The sequence below is a fragment of the Mauremys mutica genome, chromosome 1 (assembly GCF_020497125.1).
Source record: "Mauremys mutica isolate MM-2020 ecotype Southern chromosome 1, ASM2049712v1, whole genome shotgun sequence".
Classification (NCBI taxonomy): domain Eukaryota; kingdom Metazoa; phylum Chordata; order Testudines; family Geoemydidae; genus Mauremys; species Mauremys mutica.
In genome coordinates this window covers 153,842,023-153,865,640 of record NC_059072.1, presented here as the reverse complement: position 1 = coordinate 153,865,640, position 23,618 = coordinate 153,842,023, and the positions used below count along the sequence as shown (strand labels likewise).

Here is a 23,618-nt window from a genome sequence, read left to right as displayed (position 1 = left end):
CAGGGAACTTAGGGGAGCAGGGAGCTAATAGGGGGAGCTGATGCGGGGGCTGCTGGTCCACCCTATTACAAGCCCCCACCAGCTAGCTGCAATGGGCTGCTCTTCCTGCAAGCAGTGGACAAAGCAGGCGCTTGCCAAAGACCTTAGAAGGGAGCATTGCACAACTTTAAATGAGCATGTTCCCTAACTGATCAGCATCGTACCAACGAAACGATGTTAACTGGGACGACTTTAAGTGAGGAGTTACTGTATGAGCATGCTTTGAATGCCTGACATCTGAAAGCAATTAAGGATTTTTGATATTGGGAATCTTTTCCCACCATTTGACTGCAAACAGACTGAGGACAGTGCATGTGGAATTAATTGAGTTTTCTAATGTGGCGGCAATAAGTTGGGCAGAAGCACTGCAAGCACGACTGCCCAATAGGCGCTTAGCTTAATGCTCTTTTTAACACCCCTATTGTTAACAAAGATAAAATTGCAAAGTTGAGCACTCAAAAATTAGAAAATACCTGAATTAAAGTTACATGTGCAGTCTTGATTTAATCTTTTATGCACATGCATTAGGATAGCCTTTAATTACATGATCACACACATTTTTTTTCCCAGAGGACCCCTGTTTCAATCAGTGCATAGGATGGACAGTCTCACTTAATAAGCAACTATTCAATATTTTGTTTTATTCTCACTGTTCAAGGTGTAGCTCTTGCCTTTATTTACTGCACACTACTCAAATCCTGCTCTAAATCGAGTACAGCTATTAACTCCCTGATGGGCTTTTCTACGATGCTTTTCACTATAGCATTTGAGTGCTTCAGAAACACTAATTTATGTTCATAACACAGGCCATAGAACTTCCAGAAATAATTCTTAATCTTTAGAACAGGAGTCGGCGACCTTTCAGAAGCGGTGTGCCGAGTCTTCATTTATTCACTCTAATTTAAGGTTTTGCGTGCCAGTAATACATTTTAACATTTTTAGAAGGTCTCTTTCTATAAGTTTATAATATATAACTAAACTATTGTTGTATGTAAAGTAAATAAGGTTTTTTAAATGTTTAAGAAGCTTCATTTAAAATTAAATTAAAATGTAGAGCCCCCCGGACCGGTGGCCAGGACCCAGGCAGTGTGAGTGTCACTGAAAATCAGCTCACGTGCCGCCTTCGGCACTCGTACCATAGGTTGCCTACCCCTGCTTTAGAAGAACATCCAATCTTGAATTTAAAATGGTCAGGGGTAGAAAATCAGACCCCAGGGTCTCAATTTGGGTGCCCAGAAAATGAGGAAAACAATTTCTGGCCAACTGTGAAAAGTCTGATTTAAGTGACTTGTTCAGCATCACACAGTTACTCTATGGCAGAGGCAGAGATACAATCCAATTCTTCAGAGAAGCATTTAACTGCCTTAATCAGGGACCATCTTTTCTCTTCCTGCAGAGTTCCCTGTCTCATTCTTTACACACCTTCCAACCTCTGCAACAAATAATGCAGCGGTTTTGCAGACCACAGCTTCATTCACTACACAATCCTGATTAATTCCTAGAGCACTGTCCATCTTGTGCACTGAATGAGCCAGGGATCCTGCAGAAAAAATAGTATGTGATCATGTAATTAAAGACTATATCATAATGTATACATACAAAGGGGTTAAATTAAGATTGCAGATAACATCACACATCTCATTCTCATATGACTCAAACTCTCTCTCACACACAGGCAGGTGCGCTTGCGTGTTGGTGGGCAGACAGCTGCTGTATTTTCAACAGGTTTGATCTGTTATCACTTAAACTGCAGAAATGGCAACACTGCAGTGTCTTTAGCTGGACACAGAAACTTTTAACATTAGATATCCCAGTGTATTGTGATAATAATGCAAATCTTTAGACCCACATAAAAAAGCTATCAGATTAAATTATTTTTCTGGCAACTGGCAAATCCATAAAAATAATTGGCTAGGCCAGTCAAATACTGGCCAGGTGGTAACCCTTTCACCAGTCAGCCCTGAACTGAGCCATCTCTCTTATCCTCTCTCCAGGCCTGGCACTGGCTGAAGGTATAATGGGGTAGGGATAGGTGAGCTCAAATGCTCTCCTTAACCCCTTCTGTGCGTGTTGGTAGGTGGTTCCCCTGCTTCACCACACCCACATTTAATATCTTATTACAAACTCCTTGTTTCTGTTCATATACATTGAGTGCTGAAATCAAAGCTGCAGCACTTTACACTTACTCCCTTTTACATTTCTTGAGATCACAAGTATCCATGCAATGATTTCTAACTTCTGGAGACACTGACTTTGATCTTGCACTTCAAAGACAAAAATCAGAGATAGAAAAGATTTAGTAAGTCCAGTCCAACCTCAGCCTGTGCAGAATTGTTCCCACCAGTATACTGTCTGCAGCATTGTTATGTGTCTTTTGTGATGAGACTTGAATAGCTTACATACATACAGAGCATGAATAGCTGGAAGTCAATAAAGTGATTCAGAGAAGCTAGATGATCAGATATATTTGCCCTTTTCTGTGTACTTGTAAATTGCACCACATGTACAGACAGGAAGGGGCTATACAGATGCTCATGCAGTTTTAACCTAAACTTGTGAGGATTTGTGTGCCTATGATGGGTACCTTGAAAACTGTACACAAAGCTATTTGAAAATCTGGACCTCTGCATAGTATAGTAGGAAATTACTCTGATAACGACACCTTACTTTTTACACAACATTTTATCCCAAGGTGCTTTTCAGATGTAAACAGGGATCACTTACCCACCACTGAAATAAGAGTCACTTCTGGGTGGGAGCAGGACAACACTACTACATCACTATTAAGTGAACTATTTAATTTAATTTCATTTTTAAGCAGTAAGAGAAGATTACACATTATGAAGCCACCTGAAACAACAAGGGGATTTTATGTAGAAAAAATGTAAATACTCAATTTTGGAATACACCTCTTTCTTGTGGAAAGAGCATTATGGACTCTTTAAAGGCCAGATTATTTTTAAAATAAAAAAATGTAGCAGATATATCTAGTTAAAAAGTGAAATACTCACTAAAAAGATAAGAAACCAAGGGGCTTTTGAGGTAGTGCTGACCACTGAAGAATACCAAAGAAAATCAATAAGGTGCTAGGTTGCATAAGTAAGGGGAAATGTTTGAATATAGAAAGAAATATAATTTGTATCTGTATATAAACACTTCATTCCTTTAAAAGTTACAGGGCATGGGTTAAAGAATACATTTTCATTTCCTAATCAAAGATATATTTCTTTTTAACATAGTTGCCCTTGATGGCCACAATTTAGACCTTCAAGAGCCATAAATGGTTTCCATGACACAGGCTAGACACTAGTGATGTATAATGGCATATTAGTACTTCCTCAACCTAGATCACATGATAAATTTCACTGTGAAAAGGAAAACAGAGTTAAGATGTGGTGCAGTGCATTTCAAATTGGAGATAATCACTTCCTGCCAATACTATGGTTCATCTAGACCAGCATATCAGGGACCTTGAGAAAAACTGTTTTATACGGTCACAGCTGAAACACTGGACTCCTCTCAGTTTCCATAAAGCTGTATATAGCACTTTTAGAAGCTCAATAAAAAACAAATTCCAGATCCTATCTTTAGTAAGTTCTTCATACACAGACTCTTTCAAACTCACACTTCACATAAGTGCCGGAAACATTATGCACGCTTAACAATCCAATGTTAAAATCTTTAAAACAGAATAAGCAAACACTTCATTTCTTTACCCTTCTTAACACATGTAAAAAGAACTGACAGCCCAGAGCCTGACGTTATTTGCAGTACTGTAATAATAGATTTCAAGTCATCTTGTTTAACACACAAATAATACTGTTCAGAAATACATCTGGTAGTGTTATAAAAGTAATCTACACTACAACATTCTGCAAAGCATACTTCTAACTGCATTTCTTTACAGTGTTCGAAGCAGAAAATTTTAACATGTTAAACATCCCCCAGCTTCCAAAAAATAGTTATCTATCCAACTCTATGTCTACACTACAAACTTTGGTCAATGTAAGTTACATCATTGTAAAGCTGCCACAGTTAGTATATCATTCATGTGCATGCATTCTTGACCCTTTGCACTGGCACTGTGTATGCTCACCAGGAGTGTTTGTATTGTTGCACAGTTCAGTGAACCATGGGTAGATATCCCAGTGTGCAACTCAGCCTCATATTGTGGAAAATTTGGGCAATGCATGGTGAATCATAGAAGATCAGGGTTGGAAGAGACCTCAGGAAGTCATCTACTCCAACCCCCTGCTCAAAGCAGGACCAACACCAACTAAATCAGGGATCTCTAACTCAAATCACCATGAGGGCCACATGAGGACTAGTACATTGGCCCAAGGGCCGCATCACTGACACCTTTTCGTATAAAGGTACAAAAGCCCCCCCACTACACCCCCCGGCCCTGCCCCCACTCCACCCCTTCCCTGAGGCCCTGCCCATTCCCTGCCTCTTCCCACCCCTTCTCTCCCTCATTCCAACCTCTTCCCCAAATCCCCGCCCCTTCCCCACCTCTCCTCTGCCTCCGCCCCTGAGCGCGTGGCTCCCCGCTCCTCCCCCCTCCCTCCTGGAAAGCACTAAGTGCGGCCATACAGCTGTTTGGCGTCGGGAAGCGCCTGGAGGTAGGCAGAGGAGCTGGGACACAGCGTGCTAAAGGGGAGAGGGGATGGTGGAGAGGGGGAGCTTGGCGGCCAAAGGAAATAACTCATGTTTGAGGCCCCTGAACTAAATCATCCCATCCAGGGCTTTGTCAAGCCGGGTCTTAAAAACCTCTAAGGATGGAGATTCCACCACCACCCTTGGTAACCATTCCAGTGCTTCACCACCCTCCTAGTGAAACAGATTTTCCTAATATCCAACCTAGACCTCCCCCACTGCAACTTGAGACCATTATTTCTTGTTCTGTTATCTGCCATCACTGAGAACAGCCGAGCTCCATCCTCTTTGGAACCCCCCTTCAGTTAGTTGATGGATGCTATCCACTCCCCCGTCATTCTTCTCTTCTGCAGACTAAATAAGCCCAGTTCCCTCAGCCTTTCCTCGTAAGTCATGTGCCCCAGTCCCCTAATCATTTTCATTGCCCATCGCTGGACTCTCTCCAATTTGTTCACATCCTTTCTGTAGTGGGGGGCCCCAAAACTGGACGCAATACTCCAGATGTGGCCTTACCAGTGCCGAATAGAGGGGAATAATCACTTCCCTCGATCTGCTAGCAATGCTCCAACTAATACAGCCCAATATGTCGTTGGCCTTCTTGGCAAGAAGGGCATACTACTGACTCATATCCAGCTTCTCATCCACTCTAATCCCCATGTCCTTTTCTGCAGAACTGCCACTTAGCCAGTCGGTCCCCAGCATGTAGCAGTGGATGGGATTCTTCCGTCCTAAGTTCAGGACTCTGCACTTGTCCTTGTTGAACCTCATCAGATTTCTTTTGGCCCAATCCTCAAATTTGTCTAGGTCACTCTGGATCCTATCCCTACTCTCCAGTGTATCTACCTCTCCCTCCAGTTTAGTGTCATTAGCTGACTTACTGAGGGTGCAATCCATCCCATCATCCAGATCGTTAATGAAGATGTTGAACAAAACTGGCCCCAGGACTGACCCCGGGCACTCTGCTTGATACCGGCTGCCAACTAGACATGGAGCCACTGATCATTACCCATTGAGCCTAATGATCTAGCCAGCTTTCCATCCACCTTATAGTCCATTCATCCAATCCATACTTCTTTAACTTGCTGTCAAGAATACTGTGGGAGACCATATCAAAAGCTTGCTAAAGTCAAGATATATCATGTGCACCGCTTTCCGCATGTCCACAGAGCCAGTTATCTCATCATAGAAGGCAATCAGGTTGGTCAGGCATGACTTGCCCTTGATGAATCCATGTTGACTGTTCCTGATCACCTTTCTCTCCTCCAAGTGCTTCAAAATGGATTCCTTGTGGACCTGCTCCATGGTTTTTCCAGAGACAGAGGTGAGGTCCTGAGGTCTGTAGTTCCCCGGATTCTCCTTTTTTAAAGATGGTGGGGCAGAAACGAGTTGTACTGGGGTGACTGGAAGAATGGGATCAAGTTCCCATTATGCAACTTTCTCCATTCCATAGTGCCATCCATATCCCATAATTTTCACACCTTTTTTAGAAATCCCATAAACTTGTAAGGCAATTCATCTCTGACAGAAGCATGGAGCCTGCAGAGCTCTGCACCATTGTCATGACTGTTGCAACAATCCTCCAGTATTTGCAGAGCTGCAGGAAGAACCGCAGCAGTTGGGAGATATGATGATTTTGTGGAGGACAGATTGTGGAGGGACATAGTAAAAAACAATTCAAATTTGTTGGTGGTGTTCACGGAGCAGCTGCAGATGGTGAAGTGTCGCTTCTGGGTCCAAGACCTAAGCACTGACCGGTGGCATCGCATTGTAATAGAGGTTTGGGATGATGAGCAGTGGCTATAAAACTTTTGGATGCAAAAAAAGGATGCACATTCCTGGATCTGTGTGCCAAGCTTGACCCAGCCCTCCAGCTCAGTGACACCAGAGTGAGAGCTGCATTAACAGTGGAGAAGCGAGTGGTGATTGCACTGTGGAAGCTTGCAATGCTGGATTCTCATCTGTCAGTGGGAAATCATTTTAGTGCTGGGAAATCCACAGTGGGTGATGTTGTCATGCAAGTGTGAAGAGTCATTAATCATCTACTGCTATGCAGGACTATGATCTCAGTAATGTGCAGGACATAGTGGACTGATGTGCAACAATAGGGTTCCTGAATTGTGGTGGAGTGATAGATGGCACGCATATCCCTATTTTGGCATCAGACCACCTTGCCACAGAGTACATCAACAGAAAGGGCTACTTTTCTATGGTTATGCAAGAGATGGTGGATCCCTTGGGATGCTTCACTGACTTCAAAGTTAGCTGGTCAGGAAAAGTGCATGGCACTCACATCTTTAAGAACACAGCTACTGTTCAGAAAACTGTCAGCAGCACTGCCATTGGCAGTGTTGAAATGCCAACAGTAATCCTGGGGGACCCAGCCTACCCTTCGCTCTCCTGGCTCATGAAGCCGTATACAAGCCACCTCAACAGCACCAATGAAAGATTCATTAACCGGCTCAGCAGGCACAGAATGACAGTTGAATGTGCTTTTGGTAGTCTGAAGGGATGCTGGCCGTGTTTACTCACAAAGCTAGATCTCATTGAGAAAAATATCCCAATGGCAATACCTGCATGCTGTGTCCTGCATAACATCTGTGAGGCAAGAGGGGGGCGGAAACTGCTGACAGGATGGAGGGCAGAGAAATAGCATCTATTTGCTGAGTATGAACAGCCAGACACAAGGGCTATTAGAAAAGCTCAGCACGGAGCTAGGTGGTTGAGAGAGGCCTTGAAATAGCACTTCATCAGTCAGCCACAGAAATGTGGCATGGTGGGCTGTGCTCTACTTGACCCTGAAGTTTTGTGTACTACTAGGAATTGTGTGGGGCTTGGTGTACATCTATGAATATAACTCTGTTAATACACCTATTAATTTTGAAGTGCTGGCTGTACATGTATAATCAGTATACTGTGTTTGTCACTGATCCTATGAGTTCTGTCACCTTGTACAATAACAAGTAGTGGGTGCTTTCAGTAGCACTAGGTATTCTGCTGCATATGTTGTGAAGTAATAAAGATAAATTATTTCCCCCCCAAATTGATTTTTTGCATACCAAAATGGGTGCAAAAATCCTCTGTGCAATTAAAAAACAAATACAATAAAAACTTCTGAAATAAATGAACAGAACTTAACAAGCAGAAAAGAACACTCATGTGCATTTCAGTCCCTTTTGGCTATATATACACCAACCGTGGCTCTTACAAGACAGTGTACGTGAAGCTATGATTGTTTTTACTGTTCTCTGGAAAGGAGTGGTAGGGATACAAATGTGGCCTTGATGCAATGTTGAATATTGGAGGGGTGTAGGGTAGTGCTAAAATGGAGTTTTCCATTGACTGGGAGGTGAGCCCAGGCTTGTTGAACAAGAGTCTGCAGTCTCTGTGTTTGCTGCTGGAGAGCCCCATTTATGTCCTGATACATCCCCCTCTCCTTTTCCTGCTAAGACACATGGGCCTTTCTCCTGTTCACTCTAGCCCTCTCCAGGCTATCTGAAATATTCACCCTCCAGGCCCTCCGTTCATAGTCCAATGCAGCACTGGCTTGCAGGATCTCCAAGAAAATGACTACCCAGGGATGCTGGAAAATTTTTTATATTGGAGGGTCTGAGAGCATTTGAACCAAACTGTAAACCCTGTATATGATGGCTTGGCACTGGTTCGACTATTGGTCTCCGGCCTTTTGGTATACCTGCCGCAGCCCCTTCACTTGCATGCAGCACTGTTGCTGATCCCCGCCATTCCACTTCTCCTGCATTCCCTGTACAACCTGCTTGAAGAGTCCATGTTTCTACAGGTGCTCTGTAGCTGAGTCTGCACAGCCTCTTCTCCCCACATGCCCAGGAGATCCAATACCTTCTGTCTATTCCAGACTGGAGCACATCGGCAGCATGCAGCTGGCATGGTTGGAGGGGCAGTTGCATGCAACAAGGGAGAACTGTTAGATGTGCTCACCAAGCTAGGAAAAACAGGAAAAGTCACTTCAAATGTATGCAAGTATTTTAAAGGAAGGAGGGGTGGCTTCTGGTCTCCGTGACCCCTGGATAGCGGAGGTCACAATTGTGACCAGAGCGGTCAGTGTCAGGCATTGTGGAATAGCTGCTGGAAGACTTTCAGGGTTGACACAGGTCATGCAATATCTACACTTGCACTGAATCAACTACACTATGTTGACCGGGCTCATCACCATTCAGGGAGCTGGTGTTACTGCGCTGTTGTAACGGGTGTGGAAGCCAGGAAATAATTAATAAGGATTTGAAGGGGATTTTAATGAATGTCAGTTACTTAGCATGAGTTAGGCTAGCTGTGACCCTAATGATGTGAGACTTGTAGAAGCAAGGATAGTGCGAGGCGAGAGGACAAGAACTGTGTACAAAGTTATTACGACCTTGCAACAGTCTAACCAAATATGCAGGCTTGCTTTTTCTTAGGAGTGAGACAAATAAGATAGCAGAAAGGCTTATGTATAAACAAATGCAATTGTTTTCTCTTTACTGTCTCCATGATTGCTAGCTATTGTCTGTAATAAAGGTCTAAATGCTTGTAGTAATTGTTTACCAGTTGAGAGACCTGTCCGGGACTGGGGTGACCCTGTGTCCTATGGCACTCTCTCCCTCCATTGTAATTACTGGAGAAATAATAAAGTATTTGATTTTGCTGCACCCAAACAAAAAGCGAGAACTGAGTTTTTCTCCGACACAGGGCACTTATGTCATTGAGAGACGAACTTGAGTGTAGACACATGCATAAATAGGTTGATGCAAGCTGACTTACATTGACCTAACTTTGTAGTATAGACCAGGCCTAAGTGTAGCCCTTTCTTTGAAAGAAGCTATATATACAGTTAACTATTGGCAACAGTTTGAAAACGGTAGTACATGTAAAGATATGCATTAATAATGGACCTTGAACATGCTGTATTAGCACAAATGCCATCAACTACCTGAAAAGCACAAGTGCACAGAATGTCACTGAATTAAGTGTAACTGATTTTATAAGATGTAATTCAAAGGGGAAGGGGAGGAAAAGAGAGAGGGCTAACATGACATATTAAACAAACACTTTTTTCAAAGCAGCTTTTCAATTTTTTTCTTAAAATGAATTTAGCACTGATGAAAGCTGCCATAAAAATAGGCTTTGATATTGAATCTTGCAAGAGGCAAAAGCAGTGCAAGCTTTTCACACTCATGCTGTGACCGGTCAACATGCTTCAGCATAAACCTGAAAGGACTCACAAGAATGAAAAGGAAGGTCACCATTGTGACAATTGGGCCTATACATTTACCTACATTGTAAACGTACCCGTAAAAAGTACATAAAAGGTCAGAAAATGTTAAAATTATCTCTAACAAATATTGATGGAAAAAGATATGAAAGGAGAGAGAATAACTAAATCAGTCTAAACAAAAAGGCCAAGTTGATATGATTCAAGGACTATGATAAAATTATGTTTGTTAAAAACAGGAGATGTGGAGCCAGAAGTTAATAAGCCAAAGTTGATATATCAGATATTAGGTCTAATTGGTGGACAAAGAATGCGGGGATGGGCTATTCCACCCATCTCTCCCTTTGGGATCCTTAAAAGAAGAGATTTGGGGAGGAAAGTGCGAAAGAACAACAACAATAAAAAAAGAACAGACAAAAAGAACTTACAGAAGTGAGCTTCACTATCATGGCTGCCTTGCTCACTGTTCCCTGAGACCCCAAACCTTCATTATCTTGATCTTGAGAAATGTCCTAACCAGACAGGGCCAAAGAGAGGGAACCCAGATGATACTGCCATTTAGCTCCAGCTGAATCCCAAACATCACCTGGGATGAAAGGACTTTAACAGCAGCAGACAGCAACAGCTCCACCTTAACTAATTTCTGCTCTTTTTCTAAAAAGGACAGTTATTATCATCTTTAACACCATCTAAAATACTGTCAAACAAGGGGCTCCTTCCTTCTAAAACTCTCTCCAACTATAGGGAAAGGGAACAAAAAATGTTAAAATGAAAGCTATATTAAATACTTTACATTTCAGATGCTCTTACAGTTTGTTCTTCTTTTCTGTTTCTTTAATAAAAAAGTTAAAAGGATTTTTAATGCTGTGTTTGCTATGGTACTAATCAGGGCTGTCCCTAGGAGGGTGTGGGGCCCAGAACATTAGAAACTCAGCGCCAATTTGCCAGGAGGTGCTTTCCCCCGGCTCTGACCAGGCCCCGCCCCACTCCACCCCACCCCTTCCCCCAAGACCCTACCCCCACCCTGCTTCTTCCCCCCACCTCTTCCCGCCCCCATGTCTTCCCCACCCAGTTGCACCCTCTCCCCCTCTCCCGAGCACCCTCGCTTCTTCCCTCTCCCCTGCTCTGAACAGATTGCACTCTAGTACAAAGCATGGTGGTGAGTTTGTGATGTGGGACCTGGAACTAGAACTCTTGTCACACAGGGACCATGAGACGGGAACATGTTTTAATCCCTGCTGAGGTAGGCAGGATTCTAGCCGTTACCTATTGGTGAATGACTCTGTGGCTCATTCGCAATGCCCTGAGCATCCAGTCCCCATAAATACTAGTGTTACATCTTTGAGGGTGATGCTTGATTTCAGGAAAAACAGTTACTTTTATATATACAGTAGTTGCTGTCCTTCGAGATGCATTGGCATGTTTATGGGTATATGCGCCAATGCACTGAAGTCAAAGACTTTGGCAGCAGTATCACTAAGCAGCTCATACACCCCTACTCTCCTAATGCTCTCGGACAAGAGAATAATGGGGCATGTCTGCTGCTTCTTTCTCCATTCCTTCACACCTGCACAACACATTTTGAAGCATAACAGTTACTGTACAGCTAAGTAACAGTCTTTCCTTCTTCGAGTGATTTGTGCACGTATGCGTTACACTGCAGGTGACGCATCAGCAGTTCCCTTACAAGAGGATCATCTCAACAGAGACTGTAACACCAACTTGCCAGAGTTGTCATCGTCATGAGAGACTTGTGTGATGGTGTAATCAATGGGAAAAGTATACACAAACGACCACATCTCTGACTTGCAGATATCAGCTCTTGGAACATAGCTCAGAAAGGCTGATGAAGTGGACTGAGCCTTGGGGAAGTGAGCCATTATTCTCAGTTGATGAGAGACTTTAGCAAGATTGTAGTAGAGCTTAATGCAGTCAGAATCCAATGTGAGATTTGCTGACAGTGATTGCCCTTTAACTCTCTCAGTGCAGGCTACATAAAGCCTGGGAGAAGTCCTGAAGGATCTAGAGTGGTCTAGGTAGATCTCCAAATCTCTATGAATGTCCAAGGTATGAAGTTTTCCTTCAGCTTTAGAAGAATGGGGCTTTGGGGAAAACACTGGCAAATGAATTAGTTTGGTTCAAATGGAAAGCTGACACTATTTTAGGCATAAACTTAGGGTGTGGCCTAAGGGAAGCCTTGTCTTTATGGAAGACTATGGAAGGAGGATCAGTCAAGAGAATGTGAAGTTCTGAAATCCTCCTTGTGGAAGCAATTGCCACCAGAAATGTTGTTTTCATGGACAACAAAGGTAGTGAGGTTATAGCCATAGGGTCAAAGGGGGGGGGTCCTATGAGTTTGGAGAGGACTAGATTGAGATCCCATACAGTTACATGATCAAACACAGGAGGGTAAACATTGAGTAGCCCTTTCAAAAACCAGAGCATGACAGAAAATGGAAAACCCATCTACTAGCATTTGTAGTGCAGAAATGAGAGCCAGGTGGACTCTCAAAGAACAAACTGAAAGGCCTGAGGATTTCAGGTGCAACAGATAATCCAACACTTTTGTGGATTAATGTTGCTTTGTCTCTTTTCAGTTTCCTGAATATCCTCAGAATGAAAGAAATTGGAGGGAAGGCATACAGAGGATGACTAGACCATGGGAGAGGAAAGCATCTGTGATGGAGTCTAAGCTGTGGCCCACTCTGGAGCAAAATCTTGTTCACTGGTTGTTCAGGTTGGTTACTAATAATTCTATTACTGGGTATCCACAGTGGTGGAAAATCTGAAGGAGAATGTCTTTCCTGATTGACCACTCATGTTGGTCTAAGAAAATCCTTCTGAGGCAATCTGCAAGTGTGTTTCTCACTTCTGGAAGGCCGTCAGGGAGACATTGTGATATATGCATAGATTCCAGAGAAGGATAGCTTTCTGGAATAGCTGAGACAATCTTGCACATCCTTGCTTGTTTAGATAAAACATGGCAGGGGCATTGTCCATAAGAACTTGTTTCACCTGGTTCTTGAGGTGAACATACACATTGCACAGGCTCAAAGAACAGCTCAGAGCTCCAGCACATTTATGTGGAGCAAAACGTCCTCAGATGACCAAGGGCTTGTGCCTAGAGTTGACTGAGATGGGCCCTTCCCAGCCTTTGGAAGATGCATCTGTCACCAGACTCATAGTCAGTTCTGGTGAAGGAAAGGAAGCTTCTTTACACTCATTTAAGGTATCTAACCACCAATCCAGAAACTGAAGCACTTGCACAAGTAGGCAAATCTGCATGTCCACAGGGTTCCTGGAAGGGACGATACACTGAATCGAGATAGGCCTGAAAACAGTGAAGGTGAAGTTTGGCATGCAAAGTTACATATGTGCACAAGGCCATGTGGCCCAATAGCTGCAGGCAGGTATGCACCAATGTCATTGGGCTGGATTTGAAGCTTTCTGAAAGAAAGGTCATAGATTGAAACCTTTCCTTTGGAAGGTAAGCCATGGTGGTCATGGCATCAAGGTCCACTCCTATGAAGGTTATGCACTCCATTGGTTGTAATTGTGATTTGTCCAAATTTAATTTCAGGCCCAGATGGAAAAAACAGCAGTCTGGTTATTAGGATGCTGTTTTGGACCTGGTCACTTGATGTTCCATAAACTACCCAATCATCCAGGTAAGGAAATATTTGAATGTCCAGCTGGTGGTGGGCTGCTGCCACTGCCATGCATTTGGTGAAGACCCTTGGAGCTGACAGCCTGAAGGAAGCACGGTATACTGGTAATGGTTGTTGCCTGCTATGAATCAAAGGTACTGCCTGTGGCAGGGATGAATTGCCACATGGAAATACGTGTCCCGAGGGCAGCATATGAATCTCTGGGTAAGGGATAATGGAATGGTGACCATTCTGAATTTGATTTTCTGGATGAAATAGTTCCAATATCCTTAGATATAGAATAGGATGAAGACCATCAAATTTCTGTGGGACCAGGAAGTACTGGGAATAGAAATCTTTCCCTTTATGTTGGTAAGGAACTTCTTGCATTGCTCCCAATTCCAGAAGAGACGGTACTACTTGAAGTAATACAGTCTTGAGAGTCCCTGAAAAGAGACAGGGAAGGTGGGCTGGAAAAAGGAGGGAGCTACATTGGGTAACATATCCCCTCCCCTACTGTGCTGAGCACCCGCTGGTAAGAAGGGCCTCCCATCAACAAAGACAGGTGGCGACCTCAAGGAGGTCTTGATATTCTCTTGGTAGCATACTATAATCTCCGTTGGACATAGGGTCTGGAGTAAGATTGTGGCTTAAACCGTTTCCTTTTGGTAAACTCCTAGCAAATGACACATTGCATGGGAGTCCTTCAGTGTCTGCATGGCATTGTCCGTTTTGGTAGAGAATGGGTTAGACTCCTTATAGGGTAAATCTTCTATTGTATTCTGCAGCTCCTCTGGAACACCAGCAGCCTGCAGCCAGGAAGAACACCTCGCGGAAATTGCAATGCATATAGAATTTGAGGCCATATTAGTAGTATCTACTGCTACTTGAAGGGATATTTGAGCCGTAAGGCATCTCTCAGAAACCAAAGCCAAAACCTGATCCTCAAATTCTTCTAGCAACTTGTCAGCTAATTTAGAAATACAGAAAAAAATAAAATTACATTTTGACAAGAGAGCCTGATTATTAGCAGCTCTCATTTGAAGAGAGGTGGTGGAATAAATATTTTGGCTGTATAAATCTAGCCTCTTAAATTTCATATCCTTGGGAGTGGCTTTAGGACAGGACTGATGAGACTGGCTGTGACCACCAAGGAATAAGAAACAGGCTGGTTAAAGAAACAGTCAAAATCTTGTTGAGGGACTTGATATCACCTGTCCATTCGCTTGGCCATAGGAGGTATAGAGGCTGGGGTCTGCCAGAGGGTTTTTGCTGACTCCAGAAAGGCTTCACTGATACAAAGGGCAACTTCTTTTGGGACAGGTGTCTGTAAAATATCAAGGAGGGTGTGCGAGTTATCTTGCACAAACTCCTGTACTCCTCAAGAAGTGACTGCCTGAAAAACTGAAGTCCTCTGTGGGGTGGGGGAGAGGTCAACCCTGGAGTGATGGCTTCATCTGGTGAAAATGAATAGAGGGTGAGGGGGGAACATCTAAGTGTTCCTCTACTAATTCTCCCTCCTCCTGAGGACTGCTGTCACCTTGACAGCCATATTCAGATGCTCCCCAAAGAGCTAAATGATGACAAAGCTACTGTGAGTCAGATACGTTCTGGAGATGGGGTGAGTCTCTCAGGACTGTAAACATAAGTTAACATCTAGAAACAGGATATTCATCTGACTCATGATGCAATACAAAACCTTAGCTTCAAACTCATATTTCCCCTAAGAAGATTTCATAACTCCTCCAATAAACTGAAATCTAGGTATTCCATGTATCCATTCTAAGGTAGTTGAGGTTTGGAGTTACAGTTTTCCATTGCTGTGCAAGTCAGATGAATATGGGGAGTACACTGCGTGTGACTTGGAAGTGGAAAGTACATCTCCAGGATGGGCTGAAGTGTCTCACTGACAGTGGAATAAATTGACATGTAGTGGGAATGTGTGAGGAAGACCCCCTGCCCCTTTAATGTGGCATTTTCTTGCTTTTAAAATTGGTTCTTTGTGAGCATGTAGAGAGGGTGAGAGGGGAAGCAGCATGCCCTGTAGCAACCATAAGTAGTTTAATAATAGCTTGATGGCAGTGAGCTACCCAGGTTAATTACATATTATATAAAGTAATATTTCCTTTTATCCTGAGAACCTAAGTCTTGGACTCTGTAGTGAGCTTTATTCACAAGTCCGTCCTTCCTCAGAACTCGTAAGACACTGTGCTTTGAGTCCCCACCCCACTTCCTCAGCAGTGAAGATAAAAATGATCCACTGCCCATCATATTTATTCTCTCTTAATAGCATCATTTCCATTCCCTGGGGACTGTTAATTTTGAAAAGCGATAAAAAAACAGAATCCTGTGTATGTGCCAAATGATGCAACTTTTTTGCAAAACAGCACCAGCAGAAGCAGAAGCAGAAGGCTTCAAAATGTAAACAAGAATGAAAAGTCTTATTCTGAAACAAAACTGTAATTTTTTCCTTTGAGTAATATTTTCCCCACTCTTTGCTTTCGCCATACGGTTAAAAAACAACTAATCTTTGCTGAAATAAACTAGCCCACTAATCATGCTCCTTTTTTCAAAAGTTACTATTTTTTACTTCTTAGATTAATACTGTAGAGTCCAAGGTCAGAAAGGACCATGGGGTGATAATCTAGTCTGACTTTCAAAATGTATTGGCGTCACTTACAGTGGAATTTAATCTTACCACTTTAGACAAATCCCTTCATATTCTGTCTCAGTGACAACTGCATTTGAGTTCTCATGTTGGACACAAAAATAGAAGCAAATTCTCCATTTACAAGCTCTGGGGAAATTCCTCTAGGCATTTAGTGCTAAATCTTGGCCCTACTGAAATCTGCCACTGATTTCAAATGGGACAAGAATTCATTCTTTAATGACAAGAGAGGTTGGTCAGATTTTTTGTTGTTGTTTTTTAAAATGAAAGACACTGGATTGACAAGCCTTGGAGCAAAATAACTCTTTGTCCACAGAACAAATACAATACCATAGCAGCAGTAATGGCTTCAACTCTGTCCTGGAAGAATCAATTCAAGGAATCATATAAGTCTCTATGACTTAGTCAATGCTTGGGCTCTCTGCTTGCATTGCCATCAAGGGGTCCAATTTTAGTGTCGTTTGTGAGGATGTTTTTTATGATGCATACATCTCTAAATTAGAAACCAGACTGATACCAAGTCACTTCACATAGGCCACTGAACAAAAACCAGATGGCTAAAAATTTTAGTCACTGCCAATCTGCAAGCTAAAGGTGAACGGTCCTATAGTCCACCACCAATCCCATACAATCAGAACCATCCTTAGGGTACGGCGAATCAGGGCAACCGCTCCTGGCCCCATTCTTTGGGGGGGTCCCACAGGCCTGTGCAATTGGTCCCAGAAGTGACGGGTCAGTCCTGGAAGCGATGGATTCGTAACTTCCACCCCAGGCCCTGCACCCCCTAGGGATGGCCCTGCATACAGTTGAGTTATTGTTGTGTATTTGGTTGTCGTGGTAATAGAATCTTGTGTTGCTATGGCAACTGAGTTAGATTATTAGGGGATAGCCCAGCCAGTTCTGGATGGTTTTTGGTTAGTTCAGTATGTGGCAAGAAATGGCTGTTTCAAGGTTTACAGCTCTCTGTGTCTCCAGTGATTTCTTCCTAAAACTGTTGCCCCAAGGATATAACAATGTGGCAATGAGGATGGGATCTCTGTGCTGCCCCAGCAACAGAAGGAAGTAAAAGTTAAGGTACAAAAAAACAACAACACAAAAACCTTTTTTGCTGCTGGAAGGGGTTGAGAACTGGCTTGTTTGCACTGAGTGTGCAAACTGAAACTAAAATCATGGCTACACTTGCAGTGCCACTGGAATCTTTTGAGGAGACTATAGTGCAATGGCATGTGTATACTGAGCATTTTGTTATTGCAAATGATATTACAGAAGAGAAGAAGGTGCCAATATTCTTAAGTGTTGTAGGGGCTAAGACCTACTCCCTGCTACACAGCTTACTACAGAGACTAAATCTTACAGTGACATTGTGGAAATCCTGGGATCCCATTTTTCTCCAAAACCACTGGTAATTGCTGAAAGTTATAGGTTCCACAAAAGAGACCAGAAAGAAGACGAAACAGTTGTAGCAACTTTGAGAAAGCTTGCAGAACACTGTGAATTTACGAAGATGTTAAATGATGCCCTGCGTGACAGGTTAGTGTGTGGCCTGCACAGTGAAGCTATACGGAAGCGCCTATTGACAGAGGCTCAGCTTACCTTACAGAAGGCCATTGATATTGCAGTCTCCATGGAACTAGCTACAAAGGAGGAGCAATCCATCGGTGCATCCCCTAGGGTGCATAAGGTGTCACAAGAACCTACCCACAAAACCGGGGGGAATCAGGAATGTTACCGCTGTGGTAAGCCAGGTCACCATGCATCAGAATGCTAGTGTAAGGACCTGGTGTGTCGACACTGTGGCAAAAAGGGACACATTGTGTGTGCCTGTAAACAAAAGAAAAAGGTCTGTTGTCTGGCCAACCAAAAAGGGAAATCTGCATACCCTAGAGCAGACCCAGGATGACCAAGGAGATACCTCAACACAAGAAGAAGAGCCACTCCACGTTTTCTCTTTGGCAGTGGGCTCACATGAATACTGGGTAACCCCATTGTTGGACGGCAAACCTATACGCATGGAACTGGACACCGGTGCAGCTGTTTCACTGGTCTCAGAGACTGTGTATAAAGAAAAGCTACAGCATCTTCCGCTTAAAGCAACAAAAACAGTGCTGAAGACATATATGGGAGAAGCTGTGCCCATGTTGGGCACTACTGATGTTAAGGTGGAGCTCAATGTACAGGCTGCTAAATTTCCTTTGTTTGTGGTGAGAGGTAATTACCCAGCCTTAATGGGTAGGTCTTGGCTTAGGAAGATCCAGCTGAATTGGGCAGACGTGCACCGGATGACTAAAGAAGAAACTGATCTGACCACTATACTAAGAAAACATGCTGCTGTTTTTGGAGAGGATCTGGGAAGTATGAAGTGAATCACTGTGACATTGAACATTAAACCTGACAGTCAACCAAAATATCTGAAAGCCAGAACCGTGCCATATGCCATCGCCCGAAGGTTGAAGCGGACCTGGAGCATCTGGTCACAAATGGAGTCCTAATACCAGTTACCCATAGCCTATGGGCAACTCCTATCATTCCAATAGTGAAGAAAGATGGCTCCCTCCGGATTTGTGGTGATTTTAAAGTCACTGTTAACCCAGTGTTATGTGCAGAGCAATACCCGCTTCCCCGCATCAATGACCTCTTCGCAGGCCTGGCTGGGGGACAAAAGTTCAGTAGGATTGATCTGAGTCAAGAGTATTTACAGATGCACGTTGATGAAAAGTCCCAATAGCTGTTGACTATTGTGACGTATAAGGGGCTTTATCGATACTGTCACCTACCCTTTGGAATAACATCTGCTCACGCCCTGTTCCAGAGGGCTATGGACCAGATCTTGTGTGGCTTGCCAGGAGTCCAGTGCTATCTGGATGACATCCTGGTCACTGGAAGGAATGAGGAGGATCACCTAAAGAATTTAGAGGCTACCCTACAAAGACTGGAAGAGTATGGACTGCACGTCTGCAAAGACAAGTGTGAATTCTTCCAGCCCTCTGTTGAATATTTGGGACACATCATTGATGCTACAGGTCTTTGTAAGGCCCCTGTCAAAGTTAAGGCTATTGTGGAGGCTCCCACTCCTCAAAATGTTAGCTTCGTTCGTTTCTAGGACTATTGAACTATTATGGAAAGTTCACCTCACAGTTAGCTACACTGCTAAAACCACTTCATGAACTCCTTGGGCAGAACAAGGCCTGGAAGTGGACTGAAGCCTGTGATGTTACATTTAACAAAGCTAAAGATGCATTGCTAAATTCTGAAGTTCTGACGCACTTTGTTCCATCCTTACCCCTACAGTTGGCCTGCGATGCATCCCCTTATGGAGTGGGAGCAGCTGTGTCACACATTATGCCTTCTGGAGAAGAGAGACCTATTGCTTTTGCTTCACGCACTCTAAGCAAAGCAGAAACTAACTATGCCGAAATTGAACATGAGGAATTGGGAATCATTTTCAGAATTCGGAAGTTTCATCAGTACCTGTTCAGACGGAAGTTTACTCTTCTCACAGACCATCGACCCCTGACTTCAATTTTTGGACCCTGCACAGGCATTCCTCCATTAGCAGCTAGTCATATGCAACGTTGGGCATTGTTGCTTTCTGCACACACATATGAAATCAAATATCAGAAATCCACTCTGCACGGCAATGCGGATGGTCTCTCAAGGCTGCCTTTGCCAGTCAAACGTCAAGATATTGCCCAGAAGGAAATCTTTTACTTTGAACAGGTAGAGAATACACCCATCACCTCTACTCAGGTAAAGAAGGCAACTCGAATTGACCCAGTATTGTCCCAAATTATGGACCTGGTGATGCATGGAACATCTCGACGAACCCACCACCACTGAGATCACAGATGTTAGAACAGCTCCATTCCGGTCACTGTGGAATAGTGCGCATGAAAGAAATTGCATGAAGCTATTTTTGGTGGCCTGGATTGGACAGTGCTATTGAAGAGAAGGCAAGAGATTGTATGTCATGTCAGGGTGTGAGGAATGCACCCCAGTGGGCACCCCATCATCCATGGGACTGGCCTGAAAACCCATGGCAATGTATTCACTTTGACTTTGCTGGCCCCCTTGAAGGAAGCATGTTCTTGGTGGTGGTAGATGCCCATTCTAAATGGCCAGAAGTCTCTATAATGCAGTCCACTACTGCAGAGAGTACTATCCAAAAACTACGAAGACACTTTAGTCGTTTCGGTCTGCCAGAACAACTTGTGAGCGACAACGGACCGCAGTTCATCTCTCAGGAGTTTCAAAAGTTTATGGAGGCAAATGGGATATACCACATCACTTCAGCACTATATCATCCATCCACTAATAGATTAGCTGAAAGATTCGTGCAGACAATGAAACAAGCTTTGAAATCAGCAAGGGGACAATTATCCATTCAAAAGCGTCTGGACACCTTCTTACTATCCTACAGAAACACACCTCATGCTACGACCAAGGCATCCCCGGCCTTTCTAATGATGGGACGACAGCTGCGCACTTGCTTTGATCTGCTGAAACCTTCTGAACCCCGACAAATTGTGCAACATCAGCAGCAAGATCAAGTCATCAGGTGTGCACCCAGAGCAAAAGACTGAACCTTTAGCCCGGGACAGCTGGTTTTGGCTTGGAATTATACTTCTGGAGCTAAATGGGTCCCTGCCACTGTTATCGCTCAAACGGGTACCTGTTTCCTACACAGTCCGGACTGCAGAGGATCTCACCTGGCGGCGACATGTAGATCAGCTGTTACCAGGTCATACCAGTCCTCAGGACACATCTTCAGTTGAGTTGCGTGACTTCACCACTTCCAGCGAGACACCGAATCAAGAGTCACCTGTTCCTGACTTTTCCCCTCCATTACTGCCAGTGGCAGAGATACCCCTCTGCCCGGCATGAGCTGATGTCCCATCCTCACCCATTTGTCCTACGAACCCTGAGCCTATTGTCAGGCCCGCGCCCAAGACACTTTCGGGTGCACCAACACCAGAAGTCTGCCGTAATCCACCTAAAGACAAAAGGCCTCCTTGTCGGCTGGATCTTTAGCTAGGGCGAACCCATGGTTACAGGGCAAAATAATCCCCGGGGTTCAGCCAGGAATGGAGGCAGTCTACCCTCCTTCTCTAGTTTAGTGTTTGTTTTATTTAGGGGACATTCTTATTAAGGGGGGAGGAATATGTTGTGTATTTGGTTGTCGTGGTAATAGAATTTGTGTTGCTATGGCAACTGAGTTAGATTATTAGGGGATAGCCCAGCCAGTTTTGGCTGGTTTTTGGTTAGTTCTGTGTGTGGCAATAAATGGCTGTTTCAAGGTTTACAGCTCTCTGTGTCTCCAGTGATTTCTTCCTAAAACTGTTGCCCTTAAGGATATAACAGTTATAATTACCTCTAATTAGTACTCCCACAAACTATGACATCTATTTGCCAGCTGGCTCACAGAAATGTGAAACAGTTCTTCCCACTTTTGAGGAGGTCAAAGAAAATCAAAGAAACAATTTCCAACCTGATAACTATTACTGAAGACTTTGCTGATCAACATACGTGAGGCAGAGGCACGAAGTAATATGGGAAGTGCCTTTGGGGAAATGTACTGTAAGACTTGATCAAGACAGCCAAATGATCACTATGAAAGGTAATAAATAAAATATAATTCCATTAAATATCTTAAAGTCTTGGAAACCCTTTTGCACTCCAAATACAAATGATGCTGTGTATTCTCTATACTCCTCAATTTTAGAGTCTCTCTCTCTTACATTCAAAGTAATTTTCCTATTCATTATTCTGAGTGTATAAGATAAACTTTAATTACTAAAAAAATATAATAAAAATACTCACGCTGACCCCAGCGCCCAGTCCTTGGGTTCAAATAATTTGGATAAAGCCCATTAGGACGGTCCATTTTTTGAAGTAACTTCCGAATGTGCATGACCTAAATTAAAGCAAAAGTCAGGATCACCAAAAATAATTTTCATCTACCTTCAACATTTGTTTAAATCTGGACTCTCTTCTTCAACAGCAATTTTTCATAATGTAATGAAACAGGCTTCTTGCAGGCTTTTTCTAGATGGGCATTTCCTTTCAAGGGCTACTCACGTAGACATATGTCATGAGCATCATTTCTAAATATCTGTACAAAAAATAAAAAAGATCTTGTCTTCATAATTTTCTGCTTTGGAGAGCTATGTATTTTGGTAATATAAATGCAAAGAATGAAATAATTGTTCTGTTACCAAAAAACATTATTATAATCGATCAGGCTCCCTCATTGCTAATCAGATTCACAGTACACAACTCTGAGTCTTCTTATAACAGTGAACTCTCAGCACAAAACTAACCTTGTTGTAGTAGACAGGGTCCCCAGTCAGGTAACTGAGGTGGACAAATTCCATGTGCAGAGTACCAAATTCAGCCAGGATGCTGCTGCCTGCAGAAGCCCAGCCCCAGTTTCGACCCACACCACTGAGTTGCAACAAATGTAAAGTGAAGCATGAGAGGGGGAAGGAAAGAACAAACAGTTGGTCAGTGAAAGGATACCGTCAATATTCAGACAGTGTGTGTAGTAATCACATCACATTAGATTGCCTATTAGAAGAGCTACATACAGCAAGTTGATAATAGCCTATATCTAGAATGACAAGTGATTTCTTTTAAAAATAGGCTTCACAACCTGATAGTTCAAAAAACCTTCATAGTTAAGCAGTTCTCTATATGCCCAAGCAGTCCTTCCCATGTCTACGCTGCTATTTTTAGGAGTGTATTGTCCTGGGTGCTGTGAAAGGCTGCAGCAGTGGCAAAAAGCTCTGGAAGGAGGAAGATGGTGATGGGGAAAGGTTCCAGCAGTGGATAAGGCTCTGGCAGGGGGAAGGCAGCAAGTAAAGGCTGCAGCAGCGGGGAGGCAGTGGGGAAAGTCAGCAATCCCTATTGCTTCCCTACTACCAGAGACTTTCACGTGCAGCTACACACTAGAAGTGTGTATGCAGCCTGCTTTTCACTGCAGCGTGTAGCTACATGTAGCCTACATGCTGTTGCAAGTGTAGACAAGACCAAAGCGCATGTTAAAAGCTTCCCACAAAATCAAATCAGGCACATATGGTTTTCTCTCTCTCTGGATCTCACCTATAAAATGATAAGATCCCTCAACTATCACTGATTTAATATGATTTGAGAGCACTCAGCATTTTGGAGGATTGGGCCTTTTAATTTGTAAAGTTAAACAATAATCCTTCCTGCAAATTATTTCTCATTCAAAAACCACCATTGAAGTTGGATTTGAGCTGGATGTCACTAGTGAGCCTAAAGCCAATTAGGAATTTGCTGTTGTCACATTTCATTTTTAAAAGAAACATCATATTCAAAAAAGAGAAGAAATATGAGAGAGAAAGCAGGAATCAAGGAGCAGGAT

General features: G+C 43.3%; 1 protein-coding gene across 1 annotated transcript in view; it reads right to left on the bottom strand.

Annotated features, from left to right (window-relative positions):
- The window catches only part of MAN1A2 (mannosidase alpha class 1A member 2), a 307,506-nt gene that overhangs the window by 62,919 nt on the left and 220,969 nt on the right, over positions 1 to 23,618 (bottom strand). The window contains exons 7-8 of the mRNA XM_045000927.1: positions 22,552 to 22,675; positions 22,052 to 22,145 (exon numbers count right to left, since the gene is read on the bottom strand). Coding sequence (XP_044856862.1) covers positions 22,052 to 22,145; positions 22,552 to 22,675 — 218 coding nt within the window. The remainder of the gene's footprint in view (positions 1 to 22,051; positions 22,146 to 22,551; positions 22,676 to 23,618) is intronic.